Source organism: Rhinolophus hipposideros, assembly GCF_964194185.1.
Source record: "Rhinolophus hipposideros genome assembly, chromosome: X".
NCBI classification, from domain to species: Eukaryota; Metazoa; Chordata; class Mammalia; order Chiroptera; family Rhinolophidae; genus Rhinolophus; species Rhinolophus hipposideros.
This window is the reverse complement of record NC_138046.1, coordinates 88,107,522-88,131,475: the sequence shown is the minus strand read 5'-3', so window position 1 is coordinate 88,131,475 and position 23,954 is coordinate 88,107,522. Positions and strand designations below refer to the sequence as shown.

At 51.2% G+C, this 23,954-nt stretch overlaps 1 protein-coding gene across 4 annotated transcripts; it reads right to left on the bottom strand.

The window, feature by feature from the left end:
- Positions 1-1,515: 1,515 nt before the first annotated feature.
- Positions 1,516-22,896, bottom strand: GRIPAP1 (GRIP1 associated protein 1). Of its 4 annotated transcripts, XM_081042353.1 has the most exons (26): positions 22,813-22,896; positions 20,636-20,702; positions 20,430-20,491; positions 19,406-19,432; positions 18,470-18,577; positions 15,598-15,748; positions 14,585-14,769; positions 14,330-14,377; positions 13,412-13,443; positions 13,260-13,307; positions 13,020-13,119; positions 11,641-11,718; positions 11,335-11,427; positions 10,460-10,594; positions 9,323-9,418; positions 8,844-9,056; positions 8,597-8,710; positions 7,721-7,798; positions 7,524-7,619; positions 7,344-7,400; positions 7,140-7,239; positions 5,379-5,509; positions 4,138-4,260; positions 3,905-3,998; positions 2,916-3,070; positions 1,516-2,072 (listed from the first exon to the last, which is right to left on the bottom strand). In XM_081042353.1, exons 1-26 carry the CDS (start codon positions 22,852-22,854, stop codon positions 1,980-1,982), a joined length of 2,526 nt encoding a protein of 841 aa, XP_080898479.1. In that variant the 5' UTR covers positions 22,855-22,896; the 3' UTR covers positions 1,516-1,979. The 4 variants fall into 4 exon arrangements, with proteins under 4 accessions (XP_080898479.1, XP_080898476.1, XP_080898477.1 ...); XM_081042350.1 differs by lacking the exon at positions 13,412-13,443 and having other exon boundaries at positions 13,260-13,291; positions 22,813-22,888; XM_081042351.1 differs by lacking the exon at positions 11,335-11,427 and having other exon boundaries at positions 22,813-22,878.
- Positions 22,897-23,954: the final 1,058 nt, after the last annotated feature.

Sequence of the window (23,954 nt, the reverse complement as noted above, 5' to 3'; positions counted from 1 at the left end):
CTTTGCCAGTTCTGCCCACCTCCTTCCTGGACTCCCCCCTCTTCCTGCCCAGCTTCTACCCCCTCTGCCCCTAGGGGCCCCCACCCCCACCCGTCTGAATCAGCAGCACTTAGCAGATGCGATCGATGGGGAGGCGTCTGTTAATGGCCCTAGAGCAGAGTGCCACGGGGAATGATGCAGCGCTGTGTCCCCTCCCTGCCCCCCAAGGCTAGAGAAGGTGGGGGTGGGGGGAATTGGTGGGGGGCGTTTCTCTAGATGGCCAGGCCCCAAAGCTGCTCCCTGGGGTATGTGGGTTAGAGCCCAGCTCTAACTAAGCCTGCTGCTGTAGGACTGGAGCACCATCCTCCTGTGTTTGCATGTGAAATGGGGGGGGGGTAAAAGGAGTGCAGATGAGGACACGACAGGCCCCACCCTCATCCCAGGTTCTCTCCCAGGCAGGCCCCACTCTGGGGCAGTGTCACTCATCTGTCCACATCCAGGGGCCTCAGATCATGCCTGCTCTCCTAGAGGGCTCTGCTCCAGGCGGCAAGCTCACGGGATACCAAGTGCCTCCGGCATGGATGGATTCAAAACTGAGCTTTGCCGCCAACTTGCCTTGCCTCATCCTTGAGCAAGTGACTTGCACTGTTTTCTCAGTTGTCAGATGGAGAGTTACCCCAACTTGATGGTGTCGTTGGGAGCATTAACTCGAGTGATGTGAAAGGGGATGGCACAGGGCATGGCACACAGAGGCCTCGTCTTTAGTAATTAGAGGTGTGTGGCACTGGGGAGCGGTGATGCAGGGCCAACTTTAGCCTTTCAATGGGTTTACCTCCATGTAATCCTCATTCACTCGCTCGTCACACTCCTGGTTTGTCCATTTCTCCATCCCTCCACCCACCCACCTACCAATCCGTTCTGCCACCCACACAACCAATTACTCTACCCATCTGTCCATTTAGTCACTAATCCCCCCACCCACTCACTCATCCATTTGTATATTCACCCCATCCACCTAACTATTCACCAACCTATCTACATGTATCCCTCTGTCTATCCATCCATAGCCCCGCCCATCATTTATTCACCTACTCTTCCCATTCATTAGCTCATCCATCCATCTGCCCACTCATCCATCTAGACAAGCCCCTAGCCATCCACCACCTACCAATCCATCCATTCATTCATCCAATCACCTATCCACCTATCTGTCCATTTATTCCCCACCCTATCCATCCAGCCATGCAACCTTCCACTTATTTTATCCACCCATCCATCCAACCACTTATCTATCCTTCCATCTGTCCACTCATCCAAACCCACAGCTCATGCACATCCACCCACATGCATATCTGCAGATATTTCTGCCCCACTCAGTTTGAGGGGCTAGTCAACAGTAACGAGACAGGCTGGGTGAGGGTGGCGGAAGGAGAGTCAGGTCGCAGCCAGGGACTTCCCTCCCCATCCAATGGTGTGACCTCACCACCCCCAGCATATCCCTCCTGGTTGCAAAGAATGAGAGCAGTCAGTCAGTGGGTGGGTCCATTTGGCCAGATGGTATTGTGGCTGCACAGCCTTCACACACACACACACACACATACACACACACACGTTGCCAGAACGCCGAACACGGACTGCGCCACACCCAAAATCTCCAATCCCAAATGCAGAGTAGACAGGCTTCCAGACATAAATTAACAGATAAAATAAAAAAGAGTTGGTCCCTGGATGGGAGAGCTCATGCAGAGATGAAGGCAAAGGGCTCTGAGAACCAGCAGGAGGAAAAACCCCTGCCCCTCCCCTCAGGGCCCTCACTGCCCCAGGGACCACTGCTCTAATGCAGGGTTATTAACACCAGCCATCAGGCCTTCAACCTCTTTAATGTCCAGTCGCCCAACCTATTAGACTTTGGCCGCCGGCCCCCATTTCCCCACCACAGCCCAAGGGAATGGTATGCTGGGGGGTGAGGAGGAGAGGGAGTGGGTTCAGCCTGCAGGTCTTTAGCTGGTTTCTCCTGGTTCCAGGTCTGGGTCAGAGGACCCCACGCACTCCTTGCTGAGCCGCACAATTTCCTGGGACAGAACTTCCATGTCCTAAGAAAGAAACGAGCCAGAGAAGGTGGCAGGGGTAGCTCCCTCACCGCGCCTTGGGTATCACCCTTCTGACCCCATTAATCAATGCCCAGTTCCGTCTAGCCCGGGACAGTAAGGTATTTGGAGAAGCTCACCGCGCCCCCAGCAGTAAGCTGGACTCAGGAAAGGTGCGAGCGTGAGGGAGTGGGAGCCTCTGGAGCCAGGGAGAGAAACAAGGGTGTGGATAACCTACGCATGGCGTGCCGCAGAATATGACCCCCACCCTTGCCACCTTCTTTCTACTAAATGGTGGGCTCGCGTCTCAGAAGCAGGGGCCAGGTCTGCATCCTTTCTGAGTCCCCCAGAGATGGGGGAAACATTTGGGCGGCAGCATGGGCAAGTGGACGTGTGGGTGGATGCATGGGGGATCCATGGTAGGCAAATAGGTGGACAAATGAATGTTCAGAGGACAGATGGAGGGTAATAGGTAAGCAGGCAGGTCACTGGACAGGTGGGTAAAAGCTAAGACGAGCGGTGATTGAAGAGAGAGCGGTAGGTCAGGAAACAGGTGGAGACACGGGCAGATGATTAGATGGGTAGAGGGCAGATGGGCAAATAGTAGGGTGGGTTGATGGGAGAGTTGGGTGGACGTGTGTATGAATGGATGAGTGAGGTAATACAAGGACAGAGTGAAGAGCGAATGACTAAAGTGACAACAGTAAGTTAACAGGAGGATGGGTAGACAGGATGAAGGAGCGGCTGGTGAATGGGGGGTAGGGGGACTGGCAGATGACCCAAGGGCTGTGTGGCTGGAGAGGCAGGTGGCTGGATGGACAGATGGGAGGGCTGGGAGGCCACACTCACCTTGTGCAGGTGCATATTCTTGGTGAGCTGCTCCTCCAGCATGTTCTGTAGCTTCTTGTTCATCTCCCGAAGGTTCTCGTCACCTGGCTTCACTAGGTCTCTCAGGACACTGCCCAGCCCGCTGCGGTCAGTGTGGCCTGCTGCCACAGACACATCTGCAAGGGCCCAGGCTGAGAGCCACCCCCTCGGCAAAGCCAGAGGAGAGACAGCCAGAGACAGAGCGGAAAAGAGGGCAACAGAGTGGGGGAGAAAAGTAGGGGGACAAGCCGTGTCATGGAAGGGGCAGAGGCTGAGCCATGTGAACCCTGGTTGTCACCAGCTGTGAGGCCCTGAGAAATGGGGATAATAACTAACTCATAGAGCTGGAAAAACGTATATGACTGCATGTGAAGGACAGAGCCCTTCTTCAGCTCTCAGCACATGTCCGTTAGTATTATTCTGATTCATAAGGCAAAGGGGAAATGAAAAGCTTTGAAAGAAAGGAGCAAAAGAAATAAAGATGGGGAGGGGGCAAGAAAGAGGAGAGAAGAGGAGAGGGGAGGGAGAGGAGAGAGGAGGGAGAAAGGTGAGGAAGAGATAAGGACCCCGAAGGGATACGCATACAGAGAAGGAAAATTTCTAGACATGGAACAATATAGACAGGAATAGTGAGACAAGACGAAGGGGAGATGGGCCAGAAAGAGGAGGCAGGGAGAAGAGAAGAGGAAGAGACACAGGGAGAAGAGAGGAGAAAGAGGACGGAGAGATACGCCAGAGACAGGAGAGTGGAGAGACGGCAGAGACCCAGAGAGGAGGGAGCAGCCAAGATGAGAGACAGAACAGAGACAAAGACACACGGGTATGGGTCTGCCCTGCTCTCCCTTCTGCCAGCTGCGGTCTTGGCAGTAATTTTGCAAGAGGAGAGGAGAGAATCTGCGGCACTGGACAGTGGAAGGAGGCAGGAGGTGAGAGGCTGGATGAGGGGTGAGGGCTGGGGAGAAGGCACTGACCGATCCGGCTGTCCATGACGTAGGTCTCAATGATGGCGCTCTTCCGGCAGAGGTCCTCCGCCATGGAGGCACTGCTCACCTCCAGGTGCTTCACCTGTGGGGTGGCCCAGCCTACCTCAGACCCCTCCACTGCACATGTTCACATATGAGGAGAGGGTGGCTGAATATCAACTCCCCCACCCCGGCCTCCTCGCCAAGGGCACACCAAGTAGGGACAAGCAGGCAGACAGCACCTTCTCCTCCAGCATCCATTTCTCCTGCTGTGTCTCTGCCAGGCGCTGAAAAAGCTCAGCCACTTCCTCATCTGACAGCTCTGCTGGCCGCGGGGGCTGGGACTGAGGGCTGCTGGATAAGGACTGCAGGGAAGAGGAGGGGAGAGGGCAGCCCGGGCTCAGAGCTAATGCCCCAGACAGGATGAGGGCTGAGAAGAAGAACCAGGCTAGGGGGGGCGGGGAGGGTCGGCTTTGCACCTGGAGTTGTAGGCAAATCTTGGCACCCTCAGAGACTCTGGATCCCCCTTTGCCTAAAGGGGGAGATACGAACCGCCACAGCATAGCCTTATGGAGAGGGTAAAGAGAGCCCGCAGCACATGTGACCTGACCTCTGGTTGACAAGAAAACTAGGGGAGAAACCAGCTAAAGGGTATCACCAGGAAGCCAGCAGGAAAATCCAAAACGGGGGACACTTTCTATAGGTCAACAGATTGGTGTCATGAAAACAGGGAGCACACTAGATTCAAAAGACTTAAGAAACAAACCGCCCAGATGCATGCAACATGTGCTCTGAAACTGAAGGCTGGTTTTCAGAAAAACAGCCATAAAGGATATTTTGGGGCCAGCGAGAGAAATCTGATTAAAGTCAAAGTATTAGATGAGATGAAAATTTACCAAATAGGGAGGGTAGAGATCAGCTGAGCAAAAACAGGCTACTTATAATCTCCTTTAGGCTTAAAAAAAGACAGAGACGCCTGGAAGGGTATGAATTAAGGACTTATAGTGGTGATATCTGGGTGAAGATGTGATTTCTTTGGATTTTTAAACACATTTTTGCTCATCTGTGTTTTTTACATTTTTTCTACAATGAACACATATGAAATTTAAAAAAAAAAGTCATCTCCAAACAAAAGTAGCTGGCAAGGAAGCTGACATGATAAGATGAGAATAACAAGTGATAATTATGAGTTCGGAAAAAAAAAAGACCTCCTACATGGATGACATACCTTCTATGAGCTACATATTTTCTGGCACCAGGAAAGGTGGAATTAGCCCACAGATGATGAAACAGAGGGTCCGAGAGAATAATTTGCCCATTCCCCCATTTAGCAATGGGAATCTAAGTTGGTGAGCTTGGGGTAAAGTTGACATGGAAGTATGTGTGCTGGGCCCAGAGTAAGAGACGGTTGGAAGGTGGGGGGAAAGGGTTCCAGAATTTGGGTAGGAAAAACTGGGGCTGTAGGCTCTTCCTTGCCCCTTACCCTGGCTGGAATGGTGGAACTCTCCTTCTCCCGCAAGATTTCCCGGTAGCTGAAGGAGGAAACACTACTGCTGTCCCCAGTCTGGGTCCGGCTCGGTGAGTTCATCTCTGAGAGCACCAGCTCCTCAAGGCCTGGGCACAGAGGGAAGAGAAACCTGAGCCCCAATCCCCCAGGGTCCCAGGGCAGCGACTGGCAGGAAGAGGCAGAAATAGATTTGACAGAGATGGAAAGAGGCAAGAGGACACTCGAGCAGACAAGAGGATAGGGGAGAGGAAGAAACAGAAAAAGGAGCTGCCTCTCTAGGCAAACCCACACACACCAGGAGAGAAACAAAAGTAAAGAGATGGGGAGAAAGATGGCGATGGGAACGTACACGGGCATGAAGTGGCATTCACACTCAGACTCAGGGTACAGACAGCTGGAGAGGGCACAGGCACATCCACATGCAAAGAGAAAGCCCCAGAGAGACAGCAAGCTGGAGTAGATGATAGAGGCAGAGACCCTGAATGAGGACACGAGTCAGAGAAGAGACAGAGGAAAAGATGGAGACAGACTCTCGCAGCCATGCACCTAAAGCTGAATTTCATGTAACGGAGAATTTCATACAAGGAGAATGTATGGCACACAATTAGAATGTGTTTGCTGATTCCTACATTAATCTGTAGCAAAAGAGAAACCAAACCCCTACTGTACAAAGAGAGGTTACTTCAGCAGACAGAGTGCCTCGGAGATTGATTTGGTGAGAGATACATTTGTTTTTGCCATGTCACTTAAAATATGGCCACTGTGTTCAGGCCTCTGCTCGTGCAGCTGCTTTGGGGTGTCAGGGAGGGGGGCTGACACCACACCCCAAGGATCTCCAGCAAGAGCAGGATGGCTGTGGGGGGAGGGCGGCAGGAAGCAAATCTTCTCTGAGCCTGTGACAAGGGACACGCACCAGAGCCATCACCGCCCCTTATTTATTTAAACATATTTATAGGCCATTTCTCTCTAAAACACAGTCCCAAGCAACTCAAGTTTTTGTTGTTCTTGTATCTTCTGGCTTAAGTGGCAGAAATAGCAGGGACTTTAGCTGCATATGATCACACCACAGTGTTGCTGCCTGATTGTAAGTCTGTCTCCCTAGGTCAACTGGGAGCTCCTGGAGGATTGAGACTCAGGGGCTTTCCCATCAGGGACCCTGGAATGAGCGTGGGGGCTCAGTCCATATTGATAGAACGAAAGAATGATTGGAAGAGATGTACAGACACTTGGTGAGGCACGGGAGTGTGCATGAAGGGGTAGTGGGGCGACAGAGAAAGACAGAAACAGACAAAAGACGGAGAGAGGAGACAGAGGTAGAAGCGAGACAGAGATAAAGGGACAAAGAAAAAGGCAAAAGAAAAGGAGAGAACTAGAAAAAGAAAGGGAGAGAAAGGGAGAGAGAGAGAGAGAGAGAGAGAGAGAGAGAGAGAGAGAAAGGGAGAGAGAGAGAGAGAGAGAGAGAGAGAGAGAGAGAGAGAGAGAGAGAGAGAGAGAGAGGACATGAGGAGGCAAGGCAGAGAGAGACGGAAACAGAAGAGACACAACAAAAAGGAGAAAGACCGGGGTAGAGAAAGCGATAATGCAGAGAGAGATAAAAACAGAGGAGACAGTTGCAGTGAAAAGGGAAATGACAAAGTTCAAAAGGGACAGAAGATTCGAGAGAGCTGCCGGAGTGAGGCAGAGGACACAGCGGCGGCATTCAGTCCAAACCGGCCTCCCGAGCTCTGCGGGCCTCACCGGTGCGGCTCTTGCTGTTAGTGAGGATATCCTGCAGCCGCTCCTGCAGCTTATCCGCCCGTTTCCGCTCCAGATGCAGCTGCCGCTTGAGGTCCTTGAGCTTTGCGGGGACAGGAAGAAAGATGTGGGCTGAGGCCCAGTGGGCCCACAGGTAGGGGGCTGCAGGGTAGGAGGGGGCTGCGCTGGGACACCTCCCCATCATACCGCGGCACTGCCCTTCTTCTCCAGGATGCGCTGCCCATCCACAGTGTCCTTCACCTCCTGTGAGAGAGAAAGCATGGCTGGTAGGTACCAGCATGGCTGCATACACTGCACTCTGGCCCTGCCCCGTTCCTCCAGGCTGAGGCCCGGGGTGTGTCTGGGGACCCTGGAGGAACCAGTGACCTGCTTCAGGCTGCTGATGGTCTTCAGGTGGCCATCCCGCTCCTCCTGGGCCTGCTGGAGCTGATCCCGAACGCCCTGTAGCTCTTCCTCCTTGTGCTGCAAAGCAGAGGGCAGCTCAGGCCTCCACTTGGGGAAGCCCAGGCCTCCCAGCAGAGCCTGTTCCTCCCTGGAGAGTGACGCCACCACACAATAGGCACCTTCAGCTCGCTGGCGTGCTGATCCCGACACTGCTTCAGGGCTTCCTCCTGCTCCTGCTGCTGCTGCTGCAGAGATTCCTACAAGACAAAGCTGGGGTCTGGCCACAGCCCCCCAGAGGACATCACCCCCCCCCCAGAGGACATCACGCCCAGTTAGGGGTGTGAGAGACTGCCGCAGTGCAGAGAAAACACTGCTGCAGGGAACGCCGTGTGCCGTTGGGCGGTACACAGAAGTAGCACGTCTAGGGCTGCACCATTCACATGGAGGACTGACGTTTGCATTTCCGTGTTGTTTTGTTTAATAAACCATAACACAGCACTTACTGCAGGCCAGAAAGCTGTAAGGATTTTACATATATTCATTCATTTTACAGACTCCTCAGAACACCTAGAGAGCAGGTATTATTGTTATCTCTTTTTTACTGATGATGAAAACAGGTCACGAAGAGAAGTCAAGTAACCTGCTCAAGGTTGCACAGCTAGAAAGTGGCCCGGCCGGGACTCAAACCCAGGCAAATGACTGGCTCCAGTACCTATGCTCCTCATGGCTCTGTGACACTTCCACTCATGTCTTTTCACGGATTGCCCAGAAAATGGCGGTGAAAGTTTTTGTTTGAATACAATTAGTATATTACAATCATTTCCTGACGGAAGTCCCGTTCAAAAGGATGAGGTGCCTTTTCAAATTTGCACATCTGACACTGTGCTCTAATCCTCTGATCGCCTTCACCAGGCTGCTTATGGAGCCTGGGGGGCTGTGGGGATACCCGAGTCCAGGACATCTCAGAAAGTTCCAGGCCCTGACCGCTCCCAGTCCCCTGATTTGGCACGGGCGACCCCTGACTAGGCTCTGCGCCTCACCAGACAACAACTCACCTCGGTCTCCTTCAAGCGCCGTTCAAACCAGCCCTTGGCTCCATCCATGGAGTGTACCTGAGCTTGAAGTTCTTCCACTGTCTGTTGGAGAGTCTCCAGCTCCCGTGTTCGGGCCTGCGTGAGGGTAGACTGTCAGGAGGCAGGCAGGTGGAGGAACACGCACCTCACCCACGCCACGCCCAGGTCCATCAGTAGTGCTGTACTCCTCCAGTCAGAGGTGGAAGTGCCTCACCATCTACCCACCCACCTTCTCCTCTCGGATCTGCCCACGGAGCTCCTCCTCCTGCCGCTTCTTGTCTTCGTGCAGCTCACGAAGCTCACGCTCATAGCGGGCGCGTACCCCCAGCACCTCCTTCTCATGCCGAAGTCGGATGGTTCCCAGCTCCTCCTTGTGCTGGGACTTCTCCTGCAGCGCCTCCATTGCTAGCTCATCCAGCATGGCCTTGCGCTTCTCAGCACTCTGGGAGCCAGGAGAGTGGGGCAGGAAGATGTCAGTCAACCTTCTCTCCCAACACCAAACAAGGCCCAGCACCTTCTCCCGAGGCCCAAGGAACAAGCCAAACTCCACCTCCACCCCACCCCCACAAAACTGGCCATCACTCACCCGTCCCCATGGAACTGGTTGTTTTCCATCCGTATCTATTCCCACGGCTTTGGCCACGTCACCTGCCCCATCCCCGTGGGCCAAGCCAGTGCTCCCCTTGAAGCCTCCCCAGTACCGCCCACCTTCCGAGCCTCCAGTAGCTCCTGCATTAATTGTTCCTTCTCCTGCCCGATTTCTTGAAGTTGTTCCAGCAGCCGACGATTGGCCCGTAACGACTCCTAAAGCAGGAACCAAGGGAGTGAGGTTAATAAAGAGCTCCCAGGAGCTGCCAGTCACCCAGGACACTTCTGGTAAACCATCTCCCTAAACCCAGGGAAGTGGGTGTTGTCCTCTTCATTTCTAGGGGAGAAACATAGCAGTGACTACTAGCTGCTCTCCAGTATTCATTTGCTCCTCCTTCCCTAGCAACAGACTTCACGGTTGCGTAGGTGGTCATCTCACTGACATTTCCCCACCTTCCTTGCCCTTAGGTGTGGCCACAGGATTCATTTCTGCAGACGTGGTGAGTATAATATAGGTTATGCTCTTGTAAAGGAAAAGGGCATGCTGGGCCTTTCCCCCTTTCCTCCTTTCTTCCAGAAGGAACATAAACATGGTGGTAGGGGAGGCGGAGCAAGCCTCTTGGATGCCAAGATGGTCCTACGTGGAAGGTGGCAGACTAGCAATGCAGAAAGAATCTGGACCATTGGTGATTGGAAAGCCATTGTCCCATCCCTGGACAGCCTATGTAGACTCTTACACGAGAGAGAACTAAACTTCTATCTTATTTACTAGAAAGCACTATTATTCTACTGTCTACAGAGGGTGCCAAAAAAATGTATACACATTTTAAGAAAGGAAAACTGTATTAAAATTGTAATACTCCATCTAGACCGATAACAAAAGATGAACACAAGTCACGTTTGACTTCTGCAATTGCAAGAAAGAGGTGCTCAACGTGGTTACCATCAGTGTCCAGACACTTCTGATTACGGCGAACTACTGCTTGAGCAAAGTAGACCCAGGTGCCCACTCGTATACACGTTTTTGGCAGCCCCGGTGTTATGGAATCAGAATGGTTCTCCTAACGCACTGAAGAGGCTCTGTCTCAGAGAAGTGACGCGACTTGGTCTAGGACACACGCAGGCTAATATGTTAGGGAGCCAGACTGGAACCCAGGTCCTCCTGACTCCACAGTCTTCCTACTACACCTCGGGGCCCACTGCACTGAGCCAGCACCAGGGAACTAGGAGGACACAGGTCAGAGCCAGAGGTGTTACCTGGAGCTGGGAGTTGAGGTCATCTTTCTGTCCCATGAGATCCTCATACTCAGTCTGCCGCTGCTGCAACTCAGCTGTCAGCTCAGCGGTCTGTTCCCGGAGCATATTCAGATCTTGGGTCTTTGCTGTTTGGATCTGGAGAAAACGGTGGTGATGGGAAATTGAGTGGAAGGGACCCCAAGGGCCAGTCATGGGATGTGAGCCTCCCAGTTCCAGGGAGACAAGGAGAGAAGTGGAAAGAGAGCCAGGAGGAAGGAGAAGGAATTTCAAACAGAAAAAAACAGTGGGAGAAAGGTCAACCGGAGAATGGATAAATGCAGTATATTCACACAATGGGACACTACACAGAGACAGCACAGAAGAGTACTACATATGGATAAACCTCACACATGTAATACTTCAGGAAAGAAGCCAGGTGCAAAAATGGGTGTCTGATTCCATTTACATGAAGTTAAATGACAAGCAAAACTAATCTATGCTGCTAGAGGTTAAAGGGGTGGTTACTTTTGGGGAAGTATGGGTTGGGATGGGGTGAAAAGGACCTTCTGGGCTATAGGAAATGCTCTGTGTCTTGATCTGGGTGGTGGTTACATGGAGTTAGATTGATAGATAGACAGACATGATTCACTGAGTGTACACGTAAGACTGGTCCACTTCTTGCACTTTACTGGAGAGAATCTAGAATGCAAGAGAAGTCGAGATGGATGGCCAAAGAGAAGAGGGATGGAAGCCAACAGAAAGAAGCTGGGGATGAAACAGAAACAGAAGTTGGAGAACTGCATGAGGTCCAGACTACACTGCCCCACTGTGGCTCAGAAGCAGAGGGAGATGGGGAACCGGGGAGAGACCAGCGAGGTCTCCCAAGTGTGCTGTACCTGCTCCAGGGCAGCCAGGCTAGTCCTCAAGGCAGTATTCTCAGCCAAAAGTCCTTCTACTTGTTCCTGTGCATCTGCGCTCTGGATGGACACCTGGCCCCACCCCCACAACAGGTGAGAGTGGGTCCAGAACAGGGAGACAGCCAAGAACGAAAGGACACATAGACACGCGCACACATGCGCACACACACACGGACCACAGCCAGGGAAAGCAGGACTCCTGAGGCCTTTCCTGCCTGTATGATACCCACTTGTACTGCCCGACCCTCGCCCCCCATTTTCCTGAGCCCCCCCAGTACCATGTACCTGATCTTGTAGGGCTCGTAGAGCTGCCGCGTGCTCCAGCCGCTCCCCCTGCCGCTGATCTCTCAGTTCTGCTAAGCTCTGTGGGGACCAGGTCAGGGGAGCTCATTCTAGACCTCAGCTCCCTCTGGGATACACAGAACCATACAGACTCCCTCTTTGACCACCTGACTTCATGTCCCCAGAACTTGAGAGTGTTGGAACACCCAGCCATCAGAGATCTCAGGTTCACCCAAGACTCTAGGTCATTACCCCCCAGGGGCCTCAGACACTCCGAGGTACCAACTCCAAGCACCTCAGAAAACACCTAGGCTCCCGGTGATTTCAAACTCACTCAGCCCCCATCCATAAGACGTCTCACACTCACCCAGATTCCAGCTTGGAGGCCCCAGGATTCTCGGACACATTCAGCCCCCAGGGACTACAGCTTCACCCCGACTCTGGACCCCAACCCCCAGGGGTTTGGGCCACACTCAACCCCCACAGCCCTAGCTCCCAAGGGTCTCGGACTCACCCACACTCATAGCCCCAGACCCTCCTAGTTTCCAGCTCCGGGTGAGATCTCAGATTGATGCTCCCAACTGCCACTCCTGTGCTGTCTCTGGGGATCTTCAGACCCAGCTAAGCGAACACCCAGCTTTACCCAGACTTTTATTGCCAGCTTCTAGGGGCCTTAGACCCACAAGTCAGCATATCCCCCAATCCATGGGACTTCAGACTCACCGACTCTAGGGAGAGGCTTGGAGGCTTTAACATCACCCAGCCCCCGACCCTCAGAAACTCAGACCCACCTAGACTTTGGTTCTAGTCTCCACATGTCTCAGATTCACCAGGTTTCTATTCACAGCTCCCAGGGATTGCCGGACAACCCAGCCCACCGGATCCAACTTCCTAGGTGTCTCAGACTCAAACCAGTCCTCATACCCTGAGGGTCCTAAATGCACTCAGCCTCTCGGCCCAACTGTTTCACCCTTGAAGTCTTGTATCTGCTCAGTCCCCATAGGTCTCAAAGTCACCCAACCTCCACGGAGTCCAGACTCACTCCAACTCCTAATCCCAGTCCCCAGGGACCACAGGTTTCCCCAGATCCCTGTCTCCAATCCCCCAGGGTTGCAGATTCATCTAAACTGGTGGCATAGCACCCCAAGCCCTCAGTCCCTGGAGAGCTCTAATTCATTCAGATTCCGAGTCCAATGCCAAGGGCTCTCGGGGCTCCCCACTTCCCATTTCCCTAGCTCCCCTAAGGAGCTAGGACCTATCTAGTCCCTGTAGTTCCAACACAAGAAATCTCAGACTTTCCAAATAGTCTCTGTGGACCTCAGAGCTCCCCAGACTCCCAGCCCGGGTCCTGAACCCCGTGATCTCAGAGCCCCGCTCCTCACCTGATTGGCAGCCTCAAGTTCCTGCTGCAGCTTCTGAGTCCGAGCCAACTGGGCTTTGAGATCAGCTTCTTTCCGCTGTTGTATCTCCTCAATCTTGTTCCTGGGGGGGACGGGGCGGGGCAGGGTGGTCATTGACCATAGCCTGAGGCTTAGTCTACCAACTCTGCCCCTGTGGTCTTCAGTTAGTTCTGCTGGGCACTGTTCCTTTTGTCCATCATTAACCCCAACCCTGGTAGTTACCGGCTGTCATTGAATAGCGTCTCCTTTTCTGTCTGCAGACGACAAAAACTGGGAACAGAAAGACAGACACCGACGGGTCAGTTCCACAAGCCAATACCCTCCTTAGTCCTCCCCCCCCAAATCCTTTCCTCCGCCTCTGGAAAAAAAATTACCTTTCTTGTTTCTTTTTCAGTTTCTCAGAGAGCTAGGGTAGGGGGGGTACAGACAAGTGATAACAATGAGAATAATATTAGTAAAGACAAAAACAAACTTAGTATTTACAGACACTTCTTACTAAGTCCTTTTTGGAAGCTGAATTTCATTTTTTTTCAGTTAAAGTTTACTGGGGTGACAACTGTTACTAAACTTACATGGATTTCAGGTGTACAATTCTGTATTACATCATCTATAAATCCCATTGTGTGTTTACCACCCAGAGTCAGTTCTCCTTCCATCACCATATATTTGATCCCCTTTACCCTCATCTAGCACCCCCCTCCCTCGTTACCCTCTGGTAACGAATTTACTTTTGTTATCTCGTGGAATCCTCCAAACAGTCCCGAGAAGTGAGTATTACGGGTTTTACAAATGAGGAAACTGAGTCTCAGAAGGGTTCAGTCATTTGGTTGCCCAGCTGGTCAGCAGCAACCACATGATCTCCACCCAGTTCCCTCAGGCTCCAAAGCCTAGCATTTACGTCCCCAACATATCAACTGATGGTTACATCATAAATGACCAGGCTGGGAGGCTGGAAAGCAGGATCATGATTGGCTGCCACACCACTGGGTCTCTAGTTCCTACGATAAGAACCAGCAGTCTATAAGTTATTGGGTTGATGGATGAAGGGATGAACAAGCAGAGCTGGGAGGACACAGAAGAAAGGAATGAGGACCATCATGCACAAGACATAGTGAGACCACATTAGCTCATTCCATATTGAAAGCAACTCTGACAAGTGTGAGTTTCTCCATTTCACAAATGACGAAACTGAGGCTACGAGGAGGTACTCTGCCAGCTTCTGCCTTGTTTGGGGAGCGTGGCAGGTGGGAAGTGGGGCGGGGCAAAGGCCAGGGAAAGCTTGACAGCCCTACCTTAGCAAGTTCCTCCTGTAGCCTGGATGTTTCGGCCTGCTTCAAGCTCTGCAGGAAAAGATAGGGGAAGGGGTTGTTAACAGCAAAGGGAGAGGTAAGGCGTGTGCCTTTTCCTGCCCTCCTGCCTCCCTAATCATCAGGCTATAAGATGGTGACGTCACAGACATCTCTGTGGCACCACAGGCAGAGGTAGGACATCTGCCTGCCACCGGGCACCCCAGCCCCAAATCTGGGCACCCCAGGACCCAGATTTACCTCCAAGCCTTGCAGTTGCTCCCAGAGCAATTTCTTTTCCTCCTTTTCCATTTCCCATTTCAGTTCCACTTCTGCCAGTGGCATGGGGGACAGGACAGTGGGGGCTTGGTCCCCTGGGGGCTCTCCTTGGACTTCACTGGCAGCTGAGGACTTCCCAGCCTCTTTCCCATAGCGTTCCTGCAGGGCTGGTGGGTAGAACAAAGCTATGTGTTGGATGAAGTGGTCTCCAAAGACCCTTGCCATGTGTCAAACGGAGGAAGAATTGGTCTTCAAACCCTCAGGTAGCAGAAACCCTGCCCCCAATGACTACAAGCCTACAAAACGAAGGCTCACCCCATCCACAACAATCACAAATCTTTTAAACCGCACCAACCACTGAAATCCTGACTACCATCAAATTATACCAAGCTTGTTTCCCAAGCCCCACCTACAGCCCTCCAAGGTCATGCCCACCATCCTCCAGTTCCTACTTACAGCGAAATCCTCCCTATAACCTCCTGATCCCCAGCCACATTCTACAAAATCTCCCTGATGATCACCAAACTACCACTCACCATCCCACCAGCCCCCGCAGCTATTCAAAAGTCCACACGTCAGGATCCTCCCACTCTGCCAAGCTTTCTCTCAGCTTTCATCGAGACCCCACTAACAATCCGACTCAGAATCTTCCCAATGATCCTTCATTCCCCTTCTCTGTGTAGCAAACTTCTCCTCCTGAAGTTCAATCTACTAATCTGTAACACCTGCTAAGTCCCAGGCACTGAACTAAACTCAGAAAGATACCATCTCTTATCGCTACTACAATCTTCCAGGTGGTGGACATCACTACGCATACTCTGTAGATGAGGAAGCTTGGGCTCAGAGAGGTGACATGGTTTGTCCAAAGTCATACACTGGGATTCATGGAAGGGCTAAGCTGAGCTTGATTCTGATGCCTTTCTACCTTTCCCCGGGAGGACAACCCGCTACTCAAGCCCCGAGGTCTAGCCATCCCCAGGAGGGCGTCTATGCACCTGCCACGTTCTTCTGCAAGGCTGTATTTTCAGCCTGCAGTCTCAGCAGCTCCCCATCCACAAGGCTCCCGGCCTGGGCAGCCCCTGCCCTGGCAGCCCCATCCTTCAGTTGCTGGTTCTCCAGCTCCAATTGTTCCATCTGGCTGCAGAGCTGAGCAGGGGAAAAACAAGTTAGCAGCAGAACAGCAGAGAATCAGAACAAGATTCACTGACATACACATAGCACTTGGCCCATGCACTTTACAATTCATTTCATTCCCAGAACACACCTGCGACGTAGATGTTCTCTTTATTCATCATCTCCAATTCCCAGATAAGGACACTGAGGCGCAGATGTTAAACGACCTCAAATTCCCACATCTGTTAAGTGGCAGTCACAGAGGACTGAGAACACTGAAAACGATTTTTCTGTTTGCCCACGCCAACCTCACAGTTGCAATCCCAGACCTCAGGCTCTTCCAGACGTTGCTGGTCAAAGATGTCAGCGTCACAGAGCCCCAACACTAGCCCTCTTCTCTAGAGGGGTCTGTAGCGGGGAGTCTAGGCTTTCAGGGCATGTCCAGGGACAGCACTGCCCACAGCCCCTTACCATCAGCCCTTGCCTTGGAGAGGTGTACAGTGCTAAACCTAAGCCAGCCCCTTGCTCAACCGCTGGTTAAAACATAGTTCTCACAGCGGACCTGACAAGATCCTTTGTCCCATTTTCAGATGAGAACACTGAGGCCCACAGAGAATTCTTATTTTATTGCCTGGCATACTTTCTACCCAGAACACTATTCTTTTCATCCAGTTCTTCACATGACTGGCTTCTTTGCCTCCTTCAGTGCTCTGCTCCAATGTCACCTTTCAAGTAGTATCCCCCCATCACAGAAATTCCAATACTCTCTGCCACAGCACTCTGTTCCTTTCTTCTTACCTCGCACTAATCACAATTACATTTCACTAACATGCTTTTCATTTCTTAAAGCTCTGAAAAATTCTGGATCGTAAATTGTGATTGACAATTAAATTTTATTGTGTAACACAGGGTCACAAGCACAGAGTCTGAAACCAGACTGCTTGGATATGAATTTTTACTCTGGATTTACTAGTCCTGTGACCTTGGGACAAACTACTTCATCTCGCTGGGGCTCAGTTTTCCTCAAATGCTATTAATATCTCATCGGCTTGCTGTGAGTTATTAAATGAGTGAATACTGTAAAAACGTATCACACAGGACCTGGCACACAGTAAATGCTGCTATCAGTACTATTGTTATTTGTTTACTATGTTATCATTGCTCTCCCTGTCCCACCCCCAGAATGTAAGCTACCCAAGAGTAAAGACAATTTTGTGCTGCTCCCAACGATTTCCAGAACACAGAGCACATAGCGGGTGCTCAATAACTATTTGTTGAAGGAACAACTGAGCTGAAAAATCTTGGCAAACAGGCCTTGAACCCAGGTCTCTCTGTGAGCACTTCTTGCTCCAGAACGAAGAGGGGAGTGTGAAAGAGGTTCTATACCTGGCCAAGTGCCTAGCCCAGGGCAGGTGCTGGGGAATACAAGCTGGATTTATGGAGGAACGCCTGGCCCTGCCTCAACCACCCACCACAGGAAGCATGATACCACTGAGTCTGGAAGCAGTGAAGAGCGAGGTGATGGCAGCTGTATGTGAGCACTGGCTCTGAACTGTAGAGGACGAGGACCCACTGGGAGGTATTGTTTAAAGGAGTTATGTGGTAAGACCTGCAGGTCAGGACAACCTCTAGGGCTTGGCGCGGTAGAAGAAGCTAGAAGTGAGGAGACCAGTAAGGCGGCTGTAGGAACAGAGCAAGTGAGAGGTGGAAAGGGCCACAGGATAGATATAAAACTTTTAAATGGTTAAGAAATATTTATTTTAGAGGGAAAACGAATTAGTAAAAGGACACCATTAGTAGCTAACAACTACAGAGCTGATACTATGTGCAAGGCTCTGTTCTAAGTGGTTTACAGACATTTACCCATTTAATCCTCTCAGAAGCCCTGCAAGGCAGGTACTGGCGTTATAATAATTTCCATTTTAAACATTTGGGAACCAAGAAACAGGCAGGTCCAGTGGCACGCTCAAGATTATAGCTAGCAAAAGGTAGAGCCACGTTTAATCTAAGCATCCTAGCTCTTAACCACTACTTGCTGAATTGCCTCTCCTGGTAGTATACCTGCTTGAGGGTTGGTTTTTGCGTTTTTATTTTGTTTAGTTTTGTTTTTAAGGTCTTAAGCACTATATTCTCACGAGGAGCTTTGGAAATACTATTTTTATTGCCGTAAGACTTTTTTTCCTTAAAACACATGAAAAACTTAGAAAATTAGTGAGCATGGATAAAAAAGAGAGCTATGGGAACAAAAGACAAGGTCTCCAACTGCCCAGTAGGTTTAGAAACAGGCAGGACACTAAAATCAATGAGGAGATAGAATTATCAAATTCAGGATGAAACGTGTAGAACTAGAACCCCAGGCTCATGTCAGATGAAGGGCAGGAAGAGAAAAGAGAAGCAGCGCCAACATCTTTCCACCCCATGTTGAACATAAGAACATTACCTAAGACCCACCAAAGTCCTGGGGCTCCATAGCATCAGCCCCCAAATATACACTACACAGGAGACTTGAAGCTCAGAGAAAAGGACTGACTTGGTCAGGAGCCAGTTGACCTCAGGGCTTCCAGGCTTCCAATCCCAGCACAGTGGGTAGCCCCATCTGTCAAATTGCAGCCCCCCAGAGATCAAGGATCTGTTTCAGCACCATGGACAGTGATCCAGGGCCAGCCTCTGTCCAACCATCCTCAGCTGCCCTCCAGCTTCAGCCCAGGTGACCCCACCCTTTGGCTTCCCCTCCGCTATCCTGGGCACCAGCACCTTGCTGAACTCGGCCATAAGTGTGCTGTTCTGCAAACGGAAGTCCTCTTCCTGGCTGTGCAGCTTTGCCTGCAGCATCTCATTTTCACTCAGCAGCCCTTCAACTTCCTGCAGTGGCAGACATGGGACAGGGGCAGAAAGGATGGGGAAATAGGGCAAAGGAACAAAGAAAGAGAAAAAATGACATGGGCAAGGAGAACACAGGGTCCAGAGAATGAGACAGGTGAAATCAGGAGACACGGGGAGAGAGAGATGCAGGGAGGAGTAAAAGAGGAGACAGGCAGGGAGAAAGACATGGCGGTAGAGAGAAGGGGAAATGGGGAGGCAGAGAGAGACGTCAGGGGAGAAAGTAGGAAGAAAGAGGGGGTAGATAGAAATAGGGGAGAGAGAAGGTAGAGAGAGATGGGGAAAGGGGGATAGGTAGGGAAGAAGAGAGCGATGGAGAGGGAGAGAGAAAAAAAGGCAGAAATACAGAGATAGGAACAGAGAAAAAGAGAGAGGGGGTCGGGGAAAGAAATGAGTGAGGAAGAGAGAGGAATGGCGGAGAGTGGAACAAGGAGTCAGAAAGAGATAGATGAAGGAAAAGAAGAAAAGAGAAATGATGGCAGCGATAGTAACAGGTAGGGGAGAGAAAAAGAGAAGGTTGGGGAGAGAAACCAGAGTCAGACAGCGAGGAACCGTAGGTCAGAGATGGAGAGAGTCAGAGAGAAGGATAAAGAGAAAGAAAGGGAGAAGGAAAGACAGAGAGAGAGAGGCACCGAGTGAGAGATGAATACAGGAAAACAGACAGACACAGAAACACAGGGCAGTGAGGTAGTCACGGACGCAAGTGCACACACAGAGAAAGAAAGGTCAGTACTAGGAGATCCCAGTACAGAACTAGCCCTGCTGAGACACAGTCTCCCAGACACATTCACCCACCATGCGTCCCCTTACCTGAGCTTTCTTGCTCTTGCTCAGTGCCTAAAGGTGAGGGGGTGGGAAAAGAGAAAATGTGAACAGAGAGGGACACCCTCACTAGAATATGGAGACATTGTGGCAAGTGTCAAGAGGGGACAAAGACGACAGGGGTTGGGGACAGGGGTTGGGGACCAGAGCACCTTCAACCACAGAACTTGCATGACAATGTGTAGCCCATAGGAACAATGGAGTGCGTGCGTGAGTGGCATCCTGCTTACACCCTTTCTTCTAAGCTCTTGAGGCTGTTCATGGGTCTTAGCATTTAACCCTTTAATGGATGGGGTCTCCAGACTCAGACATTGTGGCTTCCTTGCTATATCTGTTCAAACACATCCATTGGGGTCCCTTCCATGCATCGTGGAAACTGCCATTCCTCTACTGAACAGCCTAGGGCGTTGTCAGGTTGGGGAATCAGCACCCTACCGAAGAGAAGCCCAGCTTCTGGCATACAGGACTTTCTGCATTCTGTATTCCTTCATCTAACAAATATTTATGGAGCACCACACTATATAACATCGTGCTAGGCCTGGAGACAGGGCAGTAAAGACAGAAACGAAGGAAGGCCTCGAATGTCTTGCCGGTCACTATAGCTGATACGCTATCTCGTCTTCGGAGGGTAAGAGAGGTCGTTTCAGTCTCACTTTACCAACAGGGCCAGGATAGGGATGGGAAGGAGGAGCACAGGGCAGGAGAGGGGAGGAGAGGCGGCGGATTCAAGGCAGATTTACTGCTCGATTTGACTCTTTAGTTAAAAGATAGTGAATGAGAATGAGTAACTAATTGAAATTAAGCATGCATTCAGAGTAAATGAAAGTTTATCATTAAATCAAGCAGAATTAGATGAAATTAGGAAACTGAAGAGACTTCCATGAGAAGTTTTTGAATGATTCATGGCAGCATGTAACATTAGGTCTGGTTCATAGTAGGTGCTCCCTGGCTCGATGAATGAGTCAGATAGCTACAGGGAAGCATGGGAGGGTGAGTGGGTGGAAGGAAGTACCTTCTGAGCTTTGCTGAACTCCTTATCCAGGTAGGCAACCTTTTGTCGAAGACTGGTGAGTTCTGGTGTGGGGAAAGCAGGGAGTCTCAGCCTCAGTCAGTGGCCGGGAGATGAAAGGTCTTCCCGCCAGGCCTCTGCGGTCTTTTCCCTGGGACTCTGTCCCCCAAAGCCCCCCCCCCCCATGTAATGAGACCCTCTTGGCTCACCAACACCATTCTTGCGCAGTTCATCTGAAAGCTGATAGTTGTTTGTCCGAAGTTCCAGGAGCTGAGCCTTTGGGGAAAGCAGGGAAGGGAAATGATTTCGTGAGGTCTGCGCTCCTATCCTTACCACGAGTGTCACAATCCCGAGTCCCACAGACTCTGCTGCCTCCGCGGGCCTCTTTAGTCACTCCTTAAGACCCGTGCATGCTGCATCTTATCTGTGCTTCCAGCACCTCAGCTCCCACTCCACCTTCTCCAGTTCAACTTCGGAGCACCGCCGGCCTCACCTTTCCAACTCCTGGCTGCCTCCATCTCCCCCCTTCCAATCCATTATGCGCTCAGGCCACAGCAGAGCACGGACCCAGGCAGGCTCTTGCCCATGTGTGTTCTATGGCTCGCATTCCCACAAGATAAAGTTCCTCCTACTCCTACTCCTGGCTGACCTCGTCACACAATAAACACTGTTCTGTCTTTTTGTCAGGGGTGAGTGTTATCTACCCTCTTGGCCAGAGCAGGAGGCAGGGGCTTGCCTTCCTTCGTCTTTCCCAAGTGAAGAGGGCCTGGTATTCTACTGACCAATTTCACCTGGGGTCCCCAGGTGCCCAGGTCCCTACCCCCAAGGCTCTCCAAACATGTTCAAACCCCTTTCAAAAACGGAGGGAAAGTGAAGTATGTACCATGCCAAACAGCATCCCCCTACCTACCAGCCCTGTAGGGCACTGAGGCCAGTTCTTTCCAGAGCCACCGTCCCTCACCCCACCAGGACCTTTCTCTCCCAGGGCACCAGCCTCCACCCCCTGGTGTTATGCTAAAGATCAGAGGCCTTGGCCTCTACAGAATCCTTCCTGTCTGTCCTCTCCCAGGCCCAGTGATCTATCGCCCACGGTCTTGATGCAATTGGCGCAAGCCTGGCATCCATCTGGAGTTCCTACCCATCAGAGCCTAATTGTTTCTCCCTCACTCACGGCCCAAATGAATCAATCTTCCTCACTCAGGGGTCCCCACACCCCTCAAGATCTCCCCAGTCGTGATCCAATGGGATGGTGCTACATCTTTCAGCGTCTTTCCTCACAAGGTCTTGGGTGGGCCAGTTGGATTACTCTTACTCAGAACCCCCTGCACAAGTTACAGGGGTAGTCCCCTTTCATAGCCCCCTTTCATGAGCTCACCTTTCTACCCTCAGGGTCCCTCACACAGGGACAACCCGTTTACCTCATTCAAGAACCAATGGATTCTGTCCTCATTGGACGTTCTTCCTGTCTTCCCACAAGACCCTACTCCGGGTTTTCCCCTTTCAAGTCTCCCCACACACAAAATCCAATGGTCTTCCCCAGTAAGGAACTCTCTCAACAAGGGCCCACTCTGGCCTTTCATCCCATCTCAGAGTCGTCCCCCTGCCCCACCCCCCGACCGCCCCCCCACACACAAAGAATCAAGTGGTCAGGGTACCCAGTCAGGGTACCTCCCCAAAGCCCGGTGATCTTTACTCCGTGCAGTCCAAGGTATCACTCTTTCATTTCCTTTGGTCTTCATTCCAACAGGCATTCACTGCATCACCCATTCAGGAACTTCTTCATCTTAGGCCTGATGTGGTCATGCCCCCTAATCATCCAATGGTACCTGCCCCTCTTAGGATCCACTACCACCACTCACAGGATCTCCCTCTCTCAGGAACAATGACAACATGTGGTGTCTTTCCCCAATTCCCTGCCACAGTGGTATCTCCCAGAAAAATGTCCACCTCCCACTGGGATGGTATTGCCCTCTCAAGGGCTCCCCGCACCATGACGCAAATGGCCCAATGCCCACTTCCTTCCTTTCCAGACAAAATGGTTTCTCCCTCTCCTTCCCTCGGAGCCTAACGTTATCATCACCCACCCATGGTGTCTCCCACACAGGCCCAAAGGTCTCCTCCCCTCCAGGTCTGTGTAAGATATCCCCCACTGCAGGACTCTCTCCTTCGCCCACAAAGCTCACAGAATGCAACCCCTCTGAGCCCAGTAGTATCTCGAATCCAAGTCTCACTACTCAGAGCCTCAGTTTCCCTTCTCCGGTCCAAACCCCTAGAGTCAGACTCAAGGTCTATCCCAACCACCCGCTTCTCAGAGCCCGTGGCACGACCTCTCTTTACCCCGCCCTCCTGTTGCCCAGCCCAGTGGTCTTTTTCCAGAGAACAGCACCTGCATCCGCTGAAACTCCTCCTCAGATAGAGCTTGCGCCATGTTACTCCCCCCCCATCCCCCCCCCGACAGGTTTCTGCGCAGACGCAGCGCGTCCCTCCTGTCAGTATGCGGGTCGGACCAAACCACAGGCCAGGAATCCAGGGAGAGAAGTCTACTCCGGTAGTTCAGCGTTTTGGAGACGGAGGGACGAGAATGAAACTGACAGGGCTGGTGAATTGCACTTTACTGTTTTACTAGAATCGATGTAATCTGATCTGGCTTTTGTGCTCTCATAGACTACCCATTGTGATGTAATATTAAGCCATCCCTGTGTCATGGGTGGACTCGTCTCTAGGGAAGTGTTTGCCGACAGAAAATCACCCCTCTACGGTTCTCCTTTAATGAGAATGGTTGACTTATGAAATGAAAGCGGAAGCTCTGCGCGCGTCTTGAGTCCGCCCTCCTCCGGGTGACTCTAAAGGGGAATCCCGCCTCTCGTGAAGCCCTTGGTCTTTCTTTTTTTCTTTTTTTTCTTTTTAACATTTGACGCTGGTTTTCTTTCATGATGCTGTACATCATGTTAGGTAAAGGGTCTCGCCGCCAATAATTGTAAAATATCTCAGATGAAAGAATGGCAGTGAATCAAACGAAAAAGCTTCATTAAAAAACAAAAACAGGATAGCAACACATTAGGAACATTCAAATAAATATTAAAGTGCATCGTGCATCATGCCTCTCTTGTGCTTTCTGGCCCTCTCTGCAAACCCCGCCACCCAAGCAGTCGTTTTTATTCGGGAAAGAAAAAAAATAACATGTTTAGCGATATGTTTAAACTGATATGTTTAACATATCAGTCCTAGGATACTCCCTATTTGTTTAATCTTTGGGTGGGACTTAATTTTGGTATTTTAAATATACAGAAAAGCAAGAATGGTACAAGGAAATTCCGTGTGCCCTTTACCCAGATCCGTCATTGTTTACATTTTGCCGCCTTTGCTGTATCATTCTCTCACTATATATAAATTTTTGTAACCTTTTGCTTCAGCATCCATTGATGATTTTACAACACCAACATTTCTGTGATTTTATTAGTTGCTATTCTATTGGAAGGAAGGGCTTTCTCTTCTCCCCCACTCATGTATGTATGTATATCTGTACAG